This window comes from Melospiza georgiana, chromosome 23, assembly GCF_028018845.1.
Source record: "Melospiza georgiana isolate bMelGeo1 chromosome 23, bMelGeo1.pri, whole genome shotgun sequence".
NCBI classification, from domain to species: domain Eukaryota; kingdom Metazoa; phylum Chordata; class Aves; order Passeriformes; family Passerellidae; genus Melospiza; species Melospiza georgiana.
Window position 1 is genome coordinate 3,572,756 of NC_080452.1, and position 21,689 is coordinate 3,594,444.

General features: G+C 56.8%; 2 protein-coding genes across 2 annotated transcripts; one reads left to right on the plus strand and one right to left on the minus strand.

Moving 5' to 3' along the window:
- The first annotated feature begins 1,621 nt into the window (after positions 1–1,621).
- On the plus strand, positions 1,622–5,468 carry LOC131092768 (zinc finger protein 239-like). Its single transcript, XM_058039641.1, has 3 exons — positions 1,622–1,747; positions 3,435–3,513; positions 3,667–5,468. Exons 2-3 carry the CDS (start codon positions 3,492–3,494, stop codon positions 4,674–4,676), a joined length of 1,032 nt encoding a protein of 343 aa, XP_057895624.1. The 5' UTR covers positions 1,622–1,747; positions 3,435–3,491; the 3' UTR covers positions 4,677–5,468.
- LOC131092767 (ultra-long-chain fatty acid omega-hydroxylase-like) lies at positions 5,375–9,592 on the minus strand. Its single transcript, XM_058039640.1, has 12 exons — positions 9,407–9,592; positions 8,972–9,116; positions 8,533–8,586; positions 8,145–8,272; positions 7,672–7,802; positions 7,190–7,457; positions 6,837–6,903; positions 6,633–6,762; positions 6,430–6,563; positions 6,284–6,348; positions 6,117–6,199; positions 5,375–6,017 (listed from the first exon to the last, which is right to left on the minus strand). The coding sequence occupies exons 1-12, from the start codon at positions 9,590–9,592 to the stop codon at positions 5,834–5,836; spliced, it is 1,575 nt and encodes a 524-aa protein (XP_057895623.1). The 3' UTR covers positions 5,375–5,833.
- Between the last annotated feature and the right edge of the window lie 12,097 nt (positions 9,593–21,689).

Below are 21,689 nucleotides of genomic sequence, written 5' to 3' on the forward strand. Positions count from 1 at the left end.
TGATTTGGACTAACCAAGCATATTAGAAAATGCTTTGTGGGTTTAAAAACAGTATATATACTTTACCAAACTTTTAAGTGGTGTGTGCCATGAGTGGAGCAGCGACTCCCCGGGCACCCAGCGCTGCTTGCTTGCTTGCTTTAAAATAAAAGATATAGAAGTAAAATTCGGATTGGCTATTGAAATTTTATATCAATTCAAACGTGGCTCCCAGGTGTTCCAGGGCGCCCTTTCTCCAGCATCCCTGCACTCCAGGCACTCAGCGCTTCCCGGGCTCCCCGACAATACTTTCAGGGTCGGGGAGCCCTGCCCCACTCTTCTCCCGGCTCCACCACTCATCCAGCCTGCCGGAGCTCCCCCGGCTCTGCCATCGCCCCTCTCCCCACGCCGGGGCTCCCCCCTTTCATCCCCCGGCTCTCCCGGGGATCCCCAAAACCCGTGTCGTGTCCCGCCCCGCCGGCACCGGGCGATCGCCACGTGGACCCCGCAAAATCCCCCCAGGGCCGTTTACTGCTCAGCTCTGCACTCCTCCGAGATCCAAAAATATCTCCTCATCAAATAAATACAAAATACCTCTCCCAGCGACACCGAAATATATTTGGGACTCGACTCCGGAATCGGCAGGGCCTAAACCACAGCAAAATCCCCTTCTCCCCGCCAAAAAAACCCTCCCGGAGCTGCCGCGATCGACTCGGGGCGAGCTTCCCCTCGGCGCTCACCTGCGGGATGCGGGGCAACGCGATGCTGCCGGGCCCAGCCGAGCTGCGGGCTCGCCGTGGAACCCCGCAATGCTCCTTCCACTGCTGCCGCTCCTGCTCGGACTGCTCCCCTACGTGCTCCTCTTGCTCGTGCTCCTCCCCTTCCCGTCTCCCTCCCCTTCCTCCCGCTCCTCCTCCGCTCCCGCCCCGAACCCTCCTTTCGCACCGCCTCTGTCCCACGGCCGCAGCAGCACCGGCTCTGGGGCAGGGGGAGAAACCCCCAGGAGCCCTCAGCGATGGGCGGGGGCTCGGCTCCTCGGTGATCCGTGATCACCAGGACCACGGATCGCAGAGTCTCTGTCCAACGAGAGTCACTGTGGGTTATCCAGCGCGGATCCTCCCATGGGAGATAGAGCTGGAGCTCGAAGAGCACGAAGCTCTTCCCGCACCGGGGACACCGGCAGGGATTCCCTTGGTGCTGCCTCCCTTGGCGTCGGGTCCCGGTGGAGTTCTGGGAGAAGCCCTTCCCACACTCAGGACGCTGTCAGGGCCTCTCCTTAGTTCCAGGCAGAGGAATTCCAGAGAAACTCTGACCGATTTCCTTAGCGGTGACTCCGCAGTTCCCGGGCAGAGCCGCAGCGCCCAGCGCTCCCCACTTCCACCCCACCTGCGCCACCGCTCGTATCTACCGAGCCCCAGGAGCGGAATTTTGGCTCGGGGGGAGGGGGACGGGACGGGCGGATCTGCACTGGGGAGTCCCAAGCCCCCTGCCCAACGCTGGGAGCTCTGGGTATTCCTCCCCCTGCCCCCGAGCCGGTGCTGCTGCGGCCGTGGGACAGAGGCGGTGCGAAAGGAGGGTCCGGGGCGGGAGCGGAGGAGGAGCGGGAGGAAGGGGAGGGAGACGGGAAGGGGAGGAGCAAGAACAAGAGGAGCACGAAGGGGAGCAGTCCGAGCAGGAGCGGCAGCAGTGGAAGGAGCACTGCGGGGTTCTACGGCGAGCTCGCAGCTCGGCTGGGCCCGGCAGCATCGCATTGCCCCGCATCCCGCAGGTGAGCGCCGAGGGGAAGCTCGCCCCGAGTCGATCGCGGCAGCTTCGGGAGGGTTTTTTTGGCGGGGAGAAGGGGATTTTGCTGTGGTTTAGGCCCTGCCGATTCCGGAGTCGAGTCCCAAATATATTTCGGTGTCGCTGGGAGAGGTATTTTGTATTTATTTGATGAGGAGATATTTTTGGATCTCGGAGGAATGCAGAGCTGAGCAGTAAATGGCCCTGGGGGATTTTGCGGGGCCCACGTGGCGATCGCCCGGTGCCGGCGGGGCGGGACACGACACGGGTTTTGGGGATCCCCGGGAGAGCCGGGGGATGAAAGGGGGGAGCCCCGGCGTGGGGAGAGGGGCGATAGCAGAGCCGGGGGAGCTCCGGCAGGCTGGATGAGTGGTGGAGCCGGGAGAAGAGTGGGGCAGGGCTCCCCGACCCTGAAAGTATTGTCGGGGAGCCCGGGAAGCGCTGAGTGCCTGGAGTGCAGGGATGCTGGAGAAAGGGCACCCTGGAACACCTGGGAGCCACGTTCGAATGAGGAGAGGATGATCCCTGAGATCCCCAAAAGACCCTCAGCACGCCTGAGCAGGACCCGGGAGAGGGGGGATGCCCAGGACCCACGGGCCCCCAGCAGCTCTGAGAAGAGGGACCCCCAAACCCCAAATAAGGACACTGGGAACAGGGAACGCCTGGGAGAGGTTTTTTTTTCTCCTTCTTGATTTTTGGAAGTTTTTGTGGCCACCAGGCACTCAGTGACTTCTAGAAATGGACTTGGCCAGCGGGACCTTCAAAGCCCACGCCAATTTCCTGGTTTAGGGCAATTTTGGGAGAAAAACCTCTAAAGGTGTTTCCTCTAGAAGAGCAAATTCAAGCGGCCCCTCTCTCAATCTGGTTCTGGAAAAAGATTTCCTTGGAGAGAAGTGGAAAAACTGTTTCTTTAACAGGCAAAGCACTCACCAGCCCCAAAAATGAACAATATTCAACAATACAACCTCTTGCTGCTTCAAAAGAGATGACAAACTCACTAAGTCCCTCCGTGGGCTGTAGTTTGGCTTGCTCAGTCTCTCTGGTGCTGGAAATGCCACGGCCCAGCCCCAGTGGGGCTCGGGTGTGAGCACCTGGTGCTCTTCTTGGTGTTCAGTCCAGAGCAGGTTTAGACAGGTCCAAAGAAAAGGAAAACCAAAAACCACAGTCCAGGGAACTTCTCTTCCTCTGCTAGCTAAAACTAACCAAAAGCAAAGGAGGGCTCTGCCCTGCTGTCTGTCTATCTGCAGACAACAGAAGAGCAGGAATGTGGAGGAGTGAAAGGGGTTCTGAAAACAAACTCCATGCTTCTTCTTCCTCCCTCTTTGTTCTCGGAATCAGTGCTATAAAGGTGCAAAATTAATTTCAGACAAATGGGGATACGAGCATCATAAATTTATCCCTGGGACCCCAAAAGACCCTCAGCCTGTCTAAGCAGAACCCAGGGGAGGGAGAATGCCCAGGACCCACGGCCCCCCAGCAGCTCTGAGAAGAGAGACCCCCATAACCCCAAAGTGAGGACACTGGAAATAGGGAACTCCTGGGAGAGGTTTTTGGACTTCTTGCTTTTTGGAGGTATTTCTGGCCACCAGACACCCGGTGAATTCTAGAGATGGACTTGGCCAGTGGGACCTCCAAAGGCAATGCACTCACATCTTGTTTTCCCCCCAAATTAGGATTGCCCATTTCCAAACCTTATCTGGATAGAGGAGAAGTCTGCAAGGAAGAGGAAGATGCCTTGGGACAGCCTGGCAGGTGAGGAGGAAGTCAGTGCCCCTTTCCCCTCTGTGCTGCTCCTTCTCCCAGCCCAGCACGGCCCCGGCTGCAGCACAGCCCTGGGGGGATCTCCTTGTCCTTGCCTGTGGCACGGAGGCAAATCCCATCGTGTCCTTATCCTTCCTCCCCCAGAGCAGGAGCTGAGCATGGAGAGCAGGGAGGACAAATGCCCGCGGCAGAACCTGGTGGCAGAGGCCGTTTTGAGCGGCTCCACGGCGCAGGAAGCCAATGGAGAGGAAAAGCCCCGGAGATGCTGCAGGAGGAGGGGCTGCAAACCCAGCTCAGGATGCTCTGAGGTGGAAAGACCCAGCCTGTGCCTGGAAAGCAGCCAGAGATCTGGCCAGAGCTCTAAAGTGGTGGTCAATGAGCAGCTTGATGATGGCAAGAAGCCCCACCAGTGCTTGGAATGTGGGAAGAGTTTCCGCAGGAGCTACAACCTGCTCATCCACCAGAGGATGCACACTGGGGAACGGCCCCATGAGTGTGGGGAATGTGGGAAGAGCTTCAGGATCAGCTCCCACCTGTACCGCCACCAGAAGATCCACAGTGGAGAAAGGCCCTATGAATGTGGGAAATGTGGGAAGAGCTTCAGAGACACCTCTGACCTGATGGTCCACCAGAGGATTCACACCGGGGAACGACCCTATGAGTGTGGGGAGTGTGGACAGAGCTTCAACGTCAGCTCCCACCTGATTGCCCACCAGCGGATCCACACCGGGGAACGGCCCCACGAGTGTGGGGAATGTGGGAAGAGCTTCAGGATCAGCTCCAGCCTGAAACTCCACCAGAGGATCCACGCTGATGAACGGCCCTATAAATGTGGTGAATGTGGGAAAGGCTTCCGGAAGAGCTGCCATCTGAACCGCCACCAGATGATCCACACTGGGATACGACCCTTTGTGTGTGGAGAATGTGGGAAGGGCTTCCGTGACAGCTCTGACCTGATCATCCACCAGACAATGCACACTGGGGAATGCCCCTACACGTGCTCAGAATGTGGGAAATGCTTCAGCCAGAACTCCAACCTGATTGCCCACCAGAGGATCCACACTGGGGAGAGGCCCTATGAGTGTTCTGAGTGTGAGGAGAGGTTTCAGAGTCGATACCGTCTCCTCAAGCATCAGCAGATTCACAGAGAATAGAGGCCCTTCTGCTGCCCTGACTGCAGGAAGGGCTTTAAGAAGAACTCCACCCTCCTCACCCACTGGCGGATCCACACAGGGGAGAGGCCCTGACAGTCTCCCAAGTGTGGGAAGAGCTTCTCCCAGAACTCTACCGTGACCCAACACCAAGAGAGGCAGCAGTAAGGGATGCCCTACAAGTGCCCTGTGTGCAGGAAGAGCTTTGAGTGCTGCTTCAACTCCATCCGCTATTGGAGGACCACCATTGGATGGTCCACAGTGACCCTCGCTGTGCAGAGACTTGGTCATCCATGGTCCTGGTGATCCATGTTGGGAAGACACCTGGCTGGTGGTCTCCACATCTTCCTGGCTCCCCTTGAGCATTTCGATGCAGCCAGAGAAAAATCCATTAGGATGCAAGCAGACATCAGAATTTCATAGTGGACAGCACAGTTTTTTACTTTCGACCCCAAAAAAGTCTCACCTTTTGCATCCTATCATTTCTTTGAGTGGCATCAAGGAATACTGGATTGTGTTGGAGGTCTTTTCCAACCTGAATCATTCCATGATTGTAATTCTCTCTGGCCCGCAGGCATCTTCCACATCCAGATGGTGATGGACTGGGGCAAAAAACCCAGGATTTTGGAGACAATGGAGTGGAAATCCCTCTAGAAAAGGTCCTTTCTACCCGCCCAGGCACACGGATACTCAGCAGCATGGACATGTAAATCCTTTTATTTTGGCTTTGATTTTCCTTCATTTTTCTTCATCCCTTCACCCAAACATTGGGGTAAAATAAAGACATTCAGCTAAGACATGGATAGTGACATTGGGGGACATGGTAGGGATGGGGACAGTGACAAGGACATGGGTGCGGACATGGCTGTGGATGGCAATATAGGGCATGGAGGGGGGTTGTCACAGATAGAGATGGCGACATGGGGCTATATGGCCATGGATGAGGGCATGGGGGACATGGCCATGGATGGCGACACAAGTGGCCTAGAGGACAAGTCCATGGGTTGACATGTCCATGCGATGGAGTGTCCCACGGCCAAGGACAACACATCCCCACCACCACCATGATACTGTCCCTTACATGCTACCATTTATTCCCTGCTCCTCCCCTGGCTGTGACACCTGCCTTACAGGATGTCCCCATGTCCTGGTGACCTGTGTCATTCAGGCCCTCCTGCCAGTGGCTCCAGCAGCAGCCAGAGCCCGTCCTCGGCACGCAGGATCAGCTCGGGCTTGCGGCGCGGGGGCGGCCTCGCGTTGTCTCTCCGCAGCACGAACCGGGACAGTGTCAATGCCACTACCACCTTCATCTCAGCCATGGCAAAGCTCTGCCCGATGCAGTTCCTGCCACCACATCCCCACTGTCACTGTCACCCCACTGTGAACCCAGCCAGGGACAGGGGTGACACTTGGGGACACTCCTGTCCCCACTCCAGCACATACCTGGGCCCAGCAGAGAAGGGGATGAAGGACGACGGGGACCGTTCCTTGCTGTTCTCCGGACTGAACCTCAGAGGATTGAACACCTGGGGTGACACTGACACAGTCACACCGAGGGAACACAGCTGTCACCATCATGGTGACAGGGACACCTCAGAGCGTGGCCCTACCTCAGGCTCGGGCCAGAGGTCTGGGTTGTGGTGGGTCCCGTAGATGCTCATCAGGCAGATGACCCCTGGTGGGATGGGAATGGCCACTTTAGGGACAGCACATGAGGGTGGGTGGTGACACTGAGGGCACCCTGGCCATGCCATACCCTTGGGGATGACACGGCCATCGCGCAGGGGGATGTCCTCGGTGCAGCGCCGGGACACAGCAGTGACAGGAGGGTGCAGCCGCAGGCTCTCCTTGATGCACATGGTGGTGAAGGGCAGCTGGGACAGATCCTCCCTGGGGACAAGCGGGGGTGGCACCATGCTCCCAAGCCACATGACCGGGGTGGCCCTGGGGACATCTCACCATTCAATGTCTGCAGTGTCCCGGCCAGCCAGGAGCTCCTGGACCTCCTGGCGGCATCGCTCCTGGTGCTCAGGATGGCCGGCCAGGTTGTAGAAGAGCCATGCCAGGCCACTGGCCGTGGTGTCATGGCCTGTGGGGACACTGGGTGAGTGAGGGGACACTGGAGTGGCTCCTCCCCAATGGCACCTGGGAGCTCGTGCTTACCCTCAAACATGAAGGTGTCAGCCTCAGCTGCGATGTCCTCGTCCGACAGGGTGTGGCCATTCTCGTCCTGCAGAGGCAAGATGAGCCACGGGCCACTGGGGCCACCAGTCTGTGGGCCACCTGGGGCCAAATCCCATCCATGGCCACCACCCTATGGCACCACCATCCCACTGGCCACCAGCTCTATGGTCAGTGCTGCCCATGGCCACCACTGTTCCCCTGTGGCCACCAGTCTATGCCCAAGCCTCCCATGGCCACCACCATGGTACTGGCCTCTATGGCCAACCCTTCCATGGCCACCACCACTCTCTTGACCACTTCCATGGTCCCCATGGCCACCACCCCAGCCCCACCTTGGTGAGCAGCAGGAGGTCGATGAAGTCCCTGCTGCGTCCCTGGTGGCCATCCAGCCAGGCCTGGTGGCCCAGGCAGGCGAGTGCCTGGCGCCGGCGCTGCACCACATCAGCAGTGAAGGCGTGGACAGTGGCACAGGCATGGGCGAAGCGCCGGCCATCAGAGGAGAGGCTGTAGAGCCACCAGGGGTGGAGAAGTGGCTGGAATTGGCGCCGGACCACCAACGAGCTCAGCTCCAGGATGGCCTGGATGTACTCACTGGGCTGCCTGTACCAGGGACAATGGGGGGACACTGTGGCCACCAGCATGGATGATAGCAGGACCATTGGGGCCACTAGAATGATCAACAGGGAGAGTGATTGGACAGGATGGCCAGTGGGGACCATGGCAGGGCCAGCACAGCCACCAGGATGGCCAGCAGGGACAATGGTAGGGTCACCAGGGCACTCTAGGATGGTCAGTGGGGACAGGCGACACTCACTCCTGGCAGTGGCTCTCGTGGCTGAAGATGCACTTCTGGAGCGTGTCCAGGGTGAGGAGGCTCAGGGGCTGCAGCACCTCCAACTCCACTGGCCCCCCACCAGCTGCCTCTGCTGCTGCCGCCCACTTGGCCTGCAGGGAAGGGCTGGGTTGGGGAGGGAATCAGGGACAGGGGCCAGGGGATAAATTGGGAGGTGAGACAGGGGTGGGAGAGGGGGAAGAGTTGGGGAGAGGGTGTAGAACAGGAATGTGGTGATGAATGAGGGATGGAGTTGAGGTTTGGGGGCAGCTTTGGTTTTGGGGTATGGGACAGTACAGAATTTAGGTACAGGACAGGACTCAGGATGCAGCAGTGGGTGCAGGACAGAATTTTGAGTGCAGGACTCAGGGTTTGGGATGCAGGTCAGAATTTGGGGTGCAGCACTCAGGATTTGGGGTGCAGGTGGAGACTCATGCCCATCTGGGATCTCTCACGAGCAGCACGCGGGTGCTCTGGTTGAAGATTCCCAGGTAATTCCGGAGCACATCCCCATGGAAGGCGGGCGTCAGGAGTCGCCGGTGCCGTGCCCAGCGCTGCCCCTCACTCAGCAGCAGCCCCTCTCCTGGGGAGGGGACACTGGGGTCCGCTGAGGGCACTCAGGGGGTTGCCCCTGTCCCTCACCACCCCTGTCCCCTGTGACACACACAGATCCATCTGGGGACACCCAAGGATGTCCCTGTCCTCCACCGCCCCTGTCCCATGCGACACACCAGGATCCATCCTGGGGGGCCACCCAGGGGTGCTCTCCCCACCCCTGTGACATCCAACTCCATTCACGGGGCACCCCAGGGTGCTGTCCCCATCCTAACCTCCTCCACTCACCCAGCCAGGGCTTGAGGAAGCCGTAGAAAATTTTGTCCTTGGGGGCCACGAAAGCTGCAGGATACAAGGATAGGGTGGGCAGGGATTCACTGGGGTGCCCTCAGGTTCCTTGTGTGGGGACACTGGGGGTGGCCCCGCCCTGTCTGCACCCATTAACCATCAGGTGGGGACCTTCTCCCAGCACCCATGGCCACCAAAAGGATGAGGGTTGGGGGACAACCAGAGGCTGAACATGGTGACATGTTTGGGTGGCCTTGGGGAACCTCAAGGACAGGTTGGTGGCCACTATGGGGCGGCATTTGGCCTGCCAATGGTGACATCTCTGGGGACCTGTGGGCTTGGGTTGGTGGCCACTGCCTGGGCACTGCCAGGTCTCTGTGCCAGGTGCGGTGACCCCCATGGGTGGCCCTGGGGACCCGTCTGATGTCCCATGTCCTACCTGAGGCACTGAGGAGTGGCCGGAGGGTGCTGGGGTGGAAGAGGCGCAGCACAGGCAGCCAGGGAAGTCCCCACCAGAGGCAGCCATGACAGTACTGGGCCACCAAGGTGTCCACCTGCTGTAGACCTTCCTCCGTGCTCTGGCCCTGGGGACAACAGGACATGTGTGCCATTGGGGGCACAGACAGGCTCAGGGACATGTGTGTCCTCAGGACACTGTCAGCCTTGGGGACACTTGTGTCTGCCCCACTTTCCTCTTGCAGGTGCCAACACCCTGTCCTCACTTTCCCCTTGCAGGTGCCCCCACACCGTCCTCACCATCCCCCCAAGTGCCACCACCCCATTCCTTCGGTCCCCTCACAGGTGCCACCACCCAATTGTTCCTTTGCAGGTGCCTCCACCCTGTCCCCGTAGGTGTCACCCCCTGTCCTCTCACCATGCCGGTGTGTCCCAGCAACCAATTACGCCAGGGCGGGATGGGAAACTTGTTCAGCTGGCGACAAGTGGCTCGGAATCGGATGACAGCCACCAGCGCATCCCAGAGCCACCGCAGCAGCAGGGCCACCACGAAGGTGCCCAGGGCCACCGCACCCAGGGAACCTAGCGCCGTGGTCACCGCCATGGAACCGCTCCTGGGGACAGGCAGGGGACAGGGCAAGGGTCGGGTGTGGGCGGTGTCACCTGCGGGGTCACGTGGTGCAGCGCTGGGTGTCACCGGATCCGCCTTTTGTCCTAATACACATTCTGGTGGCAGCGTCCTCTGACATGTCCTGGTGACTTGTGCTGACATGTCCTGATGGCAATGTCCCCACATGTGTATCCTGGTGGCATCGTGTTCCCTTCTCCCTGTGTGTGTCCCTGTCCCCCCTTCATTCTGTGAATCACTGTCCCCCACCCGTGTGTCCCTATCCCTCTGCACGTGTCCCTATCCACGGTCGTGTGTCCCTGTCCCCTCGGAATATCCCCATCCCCATCTCCCCCGTGTGACCCTATTCCTTTCCGTGTGTCTCTGTCCCTCTCTGTGTGTCCCCTACCCCCCGCCCCCAGTGGGACCAAAGTCCCCGAGGTCCCGGGGCCGTGTCCTTCAGGATATTCACGTGTCCCGCAGGGTGTCCCCGTTTCCCGTAGCATGTTCCCGTGTCTGTTCGTTGCACTGAGCGTCTGTACCTTTCCCGGCACAGATAGGGACACCCCATGACACCCCACAGCACCAACAACACTTTGATCTCTGGTTTTGTGTCTTTTCTCCTTGGTTTGAGTCCTTTCCACCTCTCTAGGGTCCTTTAACCCCATTTTGGGTTCTTTCCCCTTCTTTTGGGTCTTTCACAGAATCACAGAATTTCAAGACTGGAAGAGACCTATAAGATCTTTCCCCTCTGTTTAGGGTCCTTTCCCCAGTTTTAGATGCATTCTTCAGATTTTGGTCCTTCCTCTTAATTTTGGCTGCCCTCCCCCTGCTTTTGATGCATTTTTGGGTGCCTTCCCCGTCTCAACCGTGTCCCCACCCTTCCCCCCACATGCCCCCGCTCCCTGCCCACCCGCATGTCCCCGAGGGTGTCCCGCATGCCGTGTGTTCTCTGTGACTGACATCATGGACACCCTCGAGTCCCCGGGCCAGGGCGGCTCCCCTACCACCGCCTCGGCACTGGGGCAGGGGCTGAGGGTCAATCTTGGAATGCCACGCAGGGCTGGGTGAGCACCCCTGGGACCCCCTCCTGGGTCTCACTCCTGGGCAGTGGCAGCTCCTGACTGAGCTCCTGCGCTGTGACACTGCAACCCTGGACTATGGGGCCATGCTGGCCCCCAACAGCTCCATGGTGGCCCTCAGTCCCCTCTTTGCCAGCACCCAGATCTGGCTGATGTCTAGACGACATGGGCGACCCCTCCACAGCCTCAACCCCCTGCTGATCCTCTCTTTACTGTCACCATCACTGAGCCTTTGGGGACATCTTTCCAGGTGACAACACTGGGACCATGATGGAACCCAGCAGCTGCTGAGAAGACGTGGAAAACTAAAATTACACCTTGCAGGGCCTCCCATCCCCTGGCCACGATGCTGTGGTCATCAGGGCCATGGATGGGGTGGTCCTGGGTGCACGACTTGCCTGGGACTCCATCCTGCTGGCCAAGCTGCTCCAGGGCTACTACAGGACCAGCAATGGCTTGGAAATGGGGAGACCACCGCCCCTGCCCTCCCCAGGAGTTAGGGCACCGGAAATTTGGGGTGCTGGTGTGTCCAGGACAGCAGGAGAAGGAGGCAAAAGAAGGTTTTGGGGATGCTGTGGGTGCTGTCACACACCTGGCAGCCCCTTAGGGATGTGAGGACACAGCAGGTGGAGGTCTTGGCCTGTTGGGTGTCACAGGAGTTAAATGAGTGCTATATGGGTATGGGCAGGGGATGTCACCCCTAAACGGGGTTGTCACCACACAAGTGGGGGTTATCACCCCCTAAACAGGAGTTGTTACCACACAAAGGGGGCTTGTCACCACACAAGTGGGGGTTGTCACTGCACAAATGGGGTGGGAAGGAGTGAGAGGGGACCCTAGGTGAGTGGGGTGGGGTCACTCTCATGGGTGGGCACTGAGAGATGATGGTGGGGACAGGTGGCTTGGTGTGGTGGGACATCTTGGGGTCTCCTGGGTGGTCACCACCATGTCCTGTGGATGGCCACCACTATGCTGCCTGGGGGGACACCACGGTTTTTCCTTGATGACCACCACCGTGCCCTCTGTATGGACACAACTCTGTCCCCTGGATGGCCACCACTCTCTCCCCTGGGTGGTGGTCCCTGCGTGGGTGTCCCTAGGTGGCCACCACCATGTCCCCATGGCCAACACTGTTGTGTCCCTTGGACACTGGCCCCCTCATGTCCCCGCCAATGGACACCCTGAGTAGCCCCTTCCCATCTCCTCAGTAACTCCCAGGAGAACCCTCCCACACCCAGGCTGAGGGTCCCTCAGATGTTCTCATGTGTCCCCAAAGACCTATCAAGCTCCTTGTCTCCGCATGGACTCTGCCATGTCTCCAAGGACTCACTGAGCCCCTCGTCCCCGCATGGACTCTGACGTGTTCCTAAGGGCTTAAGGGATATGTGGAGCCCCTTGTCCCACTGCATGTGGGGGCTGGTCCCTACTGGGGCACCCTGTAATTGCTGTGGCTCCTGCTGGGCTCCATGTTCCTGCACCACACCCTAGAGCCATGCTAGAGCTGCTGCACCTGTTCCCATGCCATGAGGGACATGCAGAGCTTCCACCAGGATACCCACAGTTGGGACAACATTGGCTGTAGGGAGCTGGCACCCCCAAGGGAGCTGTCATTGTACCCTGGTGGGCCCTGTCACCACCTGAAGGACTTGTTGCCCTCCAAGGTCCCCATCACTTTTCCCTTGTAAGTCCCCACCACTGTCCCCCCTACTGTCCCTATCACTGTCCCACCATGGTACCTATCACTCTCTGTGGTCCCTTTTGCTCCCCATGGTCCCCATCCCTGTCCCTTTGCAGTCCCCACCACTATGCCCCCATGGTTCCCGCCACTGGGTCCCCACTGTCAGGTCCTTGTAGCTTCATGGTGGGCTTGGATGGGTACCCGTACGAGGGTCGGGGGTGGCACTGGGTCAGTGCCCACACCAAGGACTACAATACCAAGGGCTTCAGCACTGGCATCTTCCAGGACTTCTTGGCCACACTGCCGGACCCCAACACTCTGGCCCTGATGCAGGATGAACTCCAGCCTCTGGCTGCGTCCAGCCAGACTTCATCCTGTGTGGCCAGCTCAGCCCCACCAACTGCCCTGGCAACGCCCTCTTCCAGGAGATCCAGAGCTGGCCCAGCTTCCAGGTGACACTGGTGTCCACAGGGCTTGGGGTGGCTGTCCCAGTGGGGTTGGTAGGAGGAGGTTTGGGGTGATGATGCTGGGACTGACTGAACCCTGTGTTGTCCTCCATGGTCCTGTCCCATGCCATGTCCTGTGCCCTGTGTCCCATGCCACGCTCCACAGTCATTCCCCTGTCCCTGTGCTGTCCGGCCATGTTCCATGTCCTGTGTCATGTCCTGTGTCCTGTGCCGTGCTCCAGGGTCATGTTCCTACCCACAGCATGCCCTGTGCCATGTGTCCTGTGCTGTGTCCCACCGCCATACTTCACACCATGCCCCATGCCGTGCCCCAGGCCCCACACCAAGCTGTGCATGGCTGCCTTGTTCTGTCACTCCCACCATCTCCATCACTGTCCCCATCACTGCTTCCTTCTTGCTGCTGCACCAGCTGATCCCTGGGTTAAAGGGATCAGCTTCCTCCAGGATCGGTGTGGCTTTGCCTGGCCCAGGGCCCACTGGTGGCTGTCCTGTGCCCCCCAGGATGGGGGGTGACACTGGCACACATCTGCACACACCTGGTATTGGGGCTGGCAGCAGGGCTGGTACCCATCTGGGGCTGAGGAGCGGGGCTGGACACTGAGGCTGGGCAGTGGGACTGGCCACCAGTACTGGGCATTGACACTGGGCACTGGACAGCAGGGATGGCCACTGAGGCTGGACACTGGTACTGGGCATTGACACTGGGCACTGGACAGTTGGACTGGACAGCAGGGATGGCCACTGAGGCTGGACACTGGCACTGGGCATTAGCACTGGGCACTGAACCAGGAGCAGGATAAACCCCTCTGTCCCTTCTCCTTTGCCCCCCTGAGCTCCTCTCTGCCTACCCAAAGCTTGGCTGCACCAGATACCAGCAGGATCTGGCACCTTTGGGGGATGTTTCCCAGGGAAAGAGGGGTGGTCTGGGCGTACTGTGTGTGCTGACTCTGGTCCCTCCCAGACCGAGATGGGAGGACCTCCTGGGGGGCTGCGAGAAGCCCTAAAAAGAGACTGCCCCCTAACCTCCCAGTTCATCAATCTCAAGGTGGGCACCCGTACCCCTGATCCCACCCCCTCCAAGGGCCTCGGGGGTGACACAGAGCTGTCTGTGTTCCCTCCTCCAGGGGCTGTTGTGGAAGAGGCTCCTCCGGGAGAGGAAAAGTTGCAGTAGCACCAAAGTTCACAGAATCATAGAACTAACTGGGTTGGAAAAGACGAAAAGACCTTTGGGATCATCAAGTCCAACCTGTAACCCAACACCACCTTATCAACTAACCCCTGGCACTGAGTGCCACATCCAGTCTTTTTTTATACACCTCCAGGCGCGGTGACTCTACCACCCCCCTGGGTACCCCCTGCCAGTGCCCAATCACTCAGTAAAGAATTTTTTCCTAATGTCCAGCTTAAACTTCCCCTGGCACAGCTTAAGACTGTGTCCTCTCCTTCTGTCAGTGTTTGCCTGGGAGAAGACACCAGCCCCCAGCTGATTACAACTGCCTTCCAGGTGGAAGGAGGGGTGGGTGGGTGTCTGGGTTGTCCTGGTGACACTCCTGTCCCTGCAGGATCCCCATCAGAGTGGATGGGGGGTATGTGGGTGTTGGGGGTCCCCAGTGACATTCTTGTCCCCACAGGGTCCCCAGTGGAGCAGTTTTAGGGGAGTTTCAGAGAGATTGTTCCATCTGCAGGGATGCCCTGAGTGCAGCAAACAGGAGAGCTCCTGTCTGGCAGAGGCCCCACTCACAGGGACTTTGCTGCTCACGGCTGCTGTGGCCCCGCACAGCTCCAAGGGGCTCCTTGGGCACCCCTGCTTAGAGGGATGGCCTTTATCACAACAAGCTTTCATCCTGGCCCCAACTTTCCATCAGCAGCTTTCTTTCAAAGTGTGAGAATTAGAATGTGATGCCATTTGGGCAAAAACAAATTTCAAAGTCTATTCAACAACAACCAGAAGCACAATAAAACATAGCAGTTCATGGGAGTACACAGTGTTTCTGAGAAGCTCCAGAGCAGCTCAGCCCAGGTAGGGTTCGTCAAGGCCAAGGCCCAACCAGCATATCTCAGATAGATTATGGTGAGGCCTGAAAGGGAGTGGGGGGATACTTAGCATCACAGATTTAAAATTACTTTGAGAAGTAGTGTCTCCTCATATTCATTATCATCCAGTGTGTGTGCCACAAATTGGCAGGGAATTACTTGCCTCAGCCTTGATGACACTCCCAGGCTTTCCCAGATGAGCTGGCAGTGGAAGACAGTAAAAATTACAGGTGTTATCTGAGCCTATGTGGCCTCTCACGTGACTCTTGGCCTCTTTCTCCCCTCTCGACTTGCACGACCCAGGTGGACATAAGTGATAGTATGAACATAAAACATGTTAAACTGATTTTCTGCCCGATGGAAGGTGGTGACAGGGATATTTGATAAGTGCTGATGACTGAATCTGAGCTGCATGGTGTGATCTTGCTTTGCAATCGTTGGAAGGAAAGTGGGGGCAAAAGTGGCCACCTCTGGGCCCTCAGGAAACTGGCAGCAGGCGGCTCGCACTGGACGCTGGACAGCTCCTTTGATCTGGAGAGCTACCAGACCCCTAAATCGTACTCCTTTATTTTCACCATCACGCCCTACCGCAGTATTTTTTTTTTAAGATTTTTTTTTTTCTGTTGTCCCCGCCGCGCTCCCAGCGAGCCGCCTCCCCTCGCTCCGCCTGCGCCGCCCCTCGGGGCCCCGCTGCCCCCCGAGCCCGCCCAGCCCCGCACACGGCCCGGCTGAGGGGAGCGTGGCGACGCGGCACAGCCCGGCCCGCAGCCACGGGCCCGGCCGGAGGGCCCCGCCCGCCGCCAGATCGCGGGGCCGGGCGCCCTTGGCGGCTTTCGGCTTCGCTTCTGCGCTCTGAGGGAATTCTGTGTTGCGATGCCGGGGTGTTTTATTTTTCGGCGCGGCAGGCGGAGGTGCGGGTACGGGCAGGAGTGCAGAGGGGAGTGCGGTGATTGTTCGTTTCCCTTTCCCACCGCCCCCACGCCGCGTTTTCCTTTCGATTCCTTTTCTCCCTTTTCGCTGGGAGAGGTTGTCACGTCGCTCCCCGCGCCGCTCCTCACGGCCGTCCCCGCTCGGCCGGGCGGTGGCGCGGAACACCACGGGAAAGGCTTTTCCCGGCGCCGCCCGAGCCCTCAGGTGCGGCTGGCGGCGGCCGGAGAGGAGGCGGCTGCGCGGGGCAGCGAGCGTGTTGGGGCGGGCAGGGGAGCCGGGCACGGGCCAGGCTGGGCGCGGGCTGCGGGTGCTGCCGGCGGCTGCGCGGTGTCTTGGCCAAGGAGACTTTTGGGTGGGTCGCTCGGAGTCTTTTTTTATGGCGTTTGTCCCACGGCTCTCCCGCTTCTCCTTCAGCCCGCGGCGGGGCCGAGCAGGAGCGCAGCGGGGCGAGGGAGCGATTCAGAAACGAAGGCGGGAGACGGGGTGGGGGCACGGCGGTGTTAGAGACGCAAGCCCCGGGCTGAGAGATCTCTCGCTGCTGACAGTCTGGGGACGGGGCCGGGTCAGGAAGCCCGGCGGCTCCTAAAGGCTCCCTCCCTCCTTCCCTCCCCGGGAGCGGTGGGGCGTGGGGAGGCGCAGGGGAGGGGCAGTGGCGGTGCTGAAGGTGACTGAGAGAGGAGGAAGATTGAAGAGCCTTGGGATGTCACCACGGAGTGCCTGTGACTGCTCCTGCCGTCTCTTTAGCAGCCCAGTCTTCTAGAATGTGAGCATGGAGTGCCTGTCTCTGCCAGTGACCTCCTGGCTCCCTAGAAGGCCCAGAGAGCCCTGCAATGTCACCGTGGAAGCCGTGTGAGTGCAAGTGAGCTCAGGGCTCTTTAGAGACCTGGATCCCTCTAGGATGTGAGGATGGAAGCCTTAGGAGGACCTTTGAGCTGAGTGCTCTTTAGCAGTTTAGAGAAACCTGGGATGTCACTGTGGAACCATTGTCAGTGCCAGTGACATCAGAGTTCTTTAGCAGTGCAGAAACACAGGGGATGTCAGCACAGAGCTGCTGTCATTGCCTGTGACCTCACTGCTCTTTAGGAGCACAGCAGCCACTGGCTTGTCACAATGGAGCCCCTCTGAGTGGCTGTGACAAAGCACTTCTTTAGCAGCCTGGAGCCCCCTGGGATGTCCCTGTGAAGTTCCTCTAACAGCGTGTGACCTTATGGTTCTTTTGCAACCTTGGACACATTGGAATGTCACTGCAGAGCCTGTGAGTGCCTGTGACATTACAGCTCTTTAGCAGCATGGAGACACTCGGGATGTTGCCACTGAGACCCTGTGACAGCGTGTGAGGTCAGTGCAGTTTAGCAAACAGGGGACTCCTGGCATGTCCCCATGGAGCCCTTGGGATTGGACATGACCTCAGTGTTCTTTAGGAGCTTGGAGACCTCTGGGATGTCACCACAGAACCTCAGCGAGTGCCTGTGCCAAATGGGTCCCTTAGCATGTCAAGACACCTCTGTTGTCCTCATGGACACCAGTGACGGCCTGTGACCTTGCAAGTCTTTGGAAGATGAAAGAGCTCTGGGATGTCACCGTGGATGTCCTGTGCCTGTTTGTGATCTCTCTCCTTCCGAGCAGGCTGGAGACAACTCTGATATCACCAGGGAGTGGAGTGTGGTGGTGGTGGTTCAGGGAGGTGAGGGTGGGGGGAGGAACGTGTGGCAGGGCTCACTGGGAGCTGCTCAGGCACTGAGTCATCAGGGACAGCACCCGAACCCAGGCCTGGGAAACAGTCGTGTCCCCACTGGCCAAGGCCTGTCACAGGGAGCAGGTCTGCCCTCCGCTGGGATGGGAGGCTGTGTCACCCCACTGGAGCAGGGGACCAGGTGTACCCTGTGTCCCCAGCATGCTGAGTCTGGGCACGGAAGGCCAGGTCTACCCACTGGGGTCTCAGACATGGTCTGCCTGCTGCCAGCATGGGGGGCCTTCCCTCCTCTACCCGGGAGACCAGGTCTGCTCACCAAAACGATCACAGTAGTGCTATTTCACTGGCAGCTGAGACGCCAGCAGGGGGTCATCCCACACTGTTGAGAGTGCACCAGGCTCAACAAGTTCTTCTTCCCCTGCTGATTCTGCCAAACATGTTCCCTTGGCTGTGGTTTCACTGGAGAGTAGGTAGGGACTGTGGGAATCTTGTTCATTCATTTTTTTCATTCACGTCACTAATTAGATGATGAGGCATTTGGCTATTTATTGAGCATTTATTTTTAAATGTTCTTTTTCTGGGTTAAGTATGGGTGTCCCATCCACCTTGGTCCAAATCAGTAGAATTTAGCTTCCGATGTGGGTGAAACACAATGCTGCATCCTTGGAAGAATTGTGTCATTCTCACTGTCCATATGTGCCATCCAGCTTTTAACTTTTTGTGTTTTTTTTTAATTTGCATAAACGATAATAACTCTACGCAGCCAAGCTAGCCTTGCTTCCAAACATCTGAACAATATCTACTGAGGTAAAGAGCATTCTGGAGACCAGCAGCACAACAGTCTTCCCCTGCCTTCTTTGGGAGAGTCCTAGGTCCTGTAGGAGCTCACTGTTTCCATAGAACCACTTGGGAAAGTCCAGTGGGAAAGTCTGCAAACCTGATACATCCTGCATTGGTGAGGTCCTGTATTTGTTTGGGAAGATGTTGATATTTCCTGACTGCATTGGGTTGACCCTGGCTGGGTGGCAAGTGTGCACTCAGTCGGTCTGTCACTCCCTTTCCCAATGGGACAGGGCAGAGAATAAGATGGAGCAAAACCAGCAGGGTGAACTAAGGCAGTTTTATTACAGTAAAAGAAAGAAATAAGCAGAGATTTGTGCTTGCAGCACCTAAGAGAATAAAAAGTCAGTCTCTACTTCCCATCAGCAGTGATGTTTGGACACTTCCTGGGAAGCAGGCTTTCAGCACACATAAGAGTTCCTCTGGACAGCAGATGTTGAAAACTCACGAGTACCCCCCTTCCTTCTCTCTCCCTTAGCTTAGGATCTCTCTCTCCTGAGCTGATATCATGTGGTATGGAATATCCTTTTGGCTAATTTGGGTCAGCTGGACTGGTTGTGTCCCCTCCCACGATCTTGCCCACTCCCATCCCCATTAGTGGGGGAAGGAATGTCAGAGGGGCAGCGCTGCTCGGCAGTAGCCGAAACACTGGTCTGTTATCAACACCCATCCAGCTACCAGTGCAAAGCACAGCACTGTAAGGCCAGTGATCTTGACCTTGGTCAGACCCAGTACAATCTCCACCCCAATTCCATAGAATTTGTGTCATGCTTGGATCCCATATACTCTCATTGCTAGAATCCTTAAGCCTTCTCTATACCAAACATACATTTTATTAGCTACTATCACCTGTCCTTTCATATCCTTCCCGATGATCTCCATTTCACCAGAGAGTGAGGTCAGGACAGGAGAAATACTACACCTGATGGTGTACTATTGGGCACTGGCATCATCTCTGTTCATCATAATCTTTTTCTTGCCCCTTGCCAAAATTCATTCTTCCATGTCCGTTCTTCCCTCCTGCTACTTTACCTCCTGTAACATACAACTTATGCTGTAGGTTATTCTTAGCCCAAGGTTAAATCTCCTTGAAGTACACACAAGGTCTCCCCATCCTCCCGAATCACCCACCAAGTACACCCAGGTCCTCGGGCAAAGACGATCCCACAAATGGGTTTGCCTTTTCCCATGGGGGAAGAAATCCACACTGACTTCTCCAGCCACTTCCCTATGTGTAATGCAGGAACCTTGTCTCCTTCCACAGTGTCTAATGGCTTGGTTTAGGTGGGACCAGGGCAGTAAGCAGATACCCTGGTATTGACTGGCCAAGTGGCTTCTGCCAAGTTTGCATCCCAGTGCTTCCATGTCTCATTACCTAATACCCTGAACATAGTTTTTAGCAGCCCATTTTATCTTTTAATCTTCCCTGAGTCCTGTGGATTGTAGGGAATTTGATATATCCACTTAGAGCCATGCATCTTTGCCCAGGAGTTTGTAAGATTATTGTGAAAATGAGTCCTACTGCCTGACTCAATTCTAGCTGGGGTTCCATGTCACCACAAAATGCGTCTTTCAAGACCTGAAATTGTTTTGGGCAGTGGGATGGTTTACTGGGTATGTTTCCAGCCAGCCAGTTGTAGTCTCTGTCCTGGTGAGGATATAACTCTTGCCTTGGCATGTTGATGGCAATGACCCTATGTAATCAGTTTGCCAGGCTTCACTATTCTGGAAACCCAGCCACTGCCCTCCACTCCAAAGATGCTTCACTCGTGTGGCTTGCTTGATGGCAGTGCATTGTTTCACACTGATGGACTCCATGGTCAGATCCACCCCTTGATTAAGACCCCATCTATGTGTTGCATCCCTTCCAAGATGCCCTGATGTTTCATGGGCCCATTGGGATGTAAATTGCTCACCCTTTCTTTCCCAGTCTAGGTCCATCTGAGCTATTGCAATTTTGACGGCCTTATCTATCAGTCCATTGTTTTGATTCTACTCAGTGGAGAATCATAGCTCAGCCAGGGACTTGTTTATGGAACCAAGCTGAGTTTCTTATTTATAGCCAAAGGAATTGCCCAGTACAAGTCAGCTTGTACTGTAACACCTCACTGGCCATGATGGGGCTGTTGAAGGGTGAGCAGGTTCTGCTGATTACTCCTTGGCTCTCCAGTTGTCGAGTTAGTTCTTGGATAGGAGTTACAGAGTCTTGGTTTGTGTGGTACTGCCACCAGTGCACTGTCCTGGTAGCAATTGGTACTTACAGGTCTTGCACCTGCAGCAATCCTACAATGAAGGGATCTTCTGAGAGGCCAGGCAGGGTGGATAACTGTTTGATCTTCTCTGCATTCACTGTAGCTATACCAAAAGCCCATTGATACCCTTTCAAATCTTGAAGTACCTTTTCCTGAGGTAGTTGATGCCTAGGATACACGGGGCCTCTGGGCCAGTCACAGTGGGGTGCTTTTGCCATCTGTCCCCTGTTAAGCTCACCTCAGTCTCTATTACAGACAACTCCTGGCATCCCCTGGTCACTCCAGAGATCCAATAGGTTCTGCACTCTTGTGCCTTGGTGGCGTCAGTGTACACTGTGCACTGGTATCTACTAAAGCTTTGTACTTCTGTGGATCTGATGTGCCAGGCCATGGAATCCACACAGACAGGGGTTTTGGCAGGCCTACAGAGGAGTCTTGGCTCTGGAGCCTGGAGCACCACCTCCCCCTCCTTCTCCACTGACCTTGTTTTCCCTCGCATGTTCTTACCTCCTTCTCTTCTTTAACTAGATGCAAAAACCTGTGACTAGATGCAAAAACCTTTGTTTTGATTTCTCTCTTAAATATGTCATCACAGAGGCATTCCCAACCTCTCTCATTGGCCCAGTTTTGGCCAGCAGCATGTCCCTCCTCAGAGCCATTAAGGATTATCTCTGCTGGACATGGTCGACACTTTCAGCAGCTTCCTACAGGAGCCATCTTTGTGGGCCCCCTGCTACCAAAAGCCAGGCTGTGCAAAACTCACCTTTTGGGTTACAGCTTCTTGTAAAAATGTGTCAGTGCATTCATATCCAATTGTCACATCCACCAGAATGCCTGTTTTTCTCTTGCAAAGATCAGATCTGCTATGTAGTTCACTGTTGTGTTCCCTCACAATGTGGCTCTTGAAGCAGTGTCCTTTTTAGCTTTGTTGATTAATATGTCACAGATGTAGTTGTGCCTTTTGTGTTGTTGGACAGTTTCTAATGATGTGGGAGCATGTTTCATTTTCAGGCTTGCAGTGTCTGCAGCTTTTGACGCATTGATCTTGTCTTCCTCTTGCCAGGAATTCCCTTGTGTAGACATTGGCCCACAGCTGCAGTGCTGTTACTAGTTTTCTG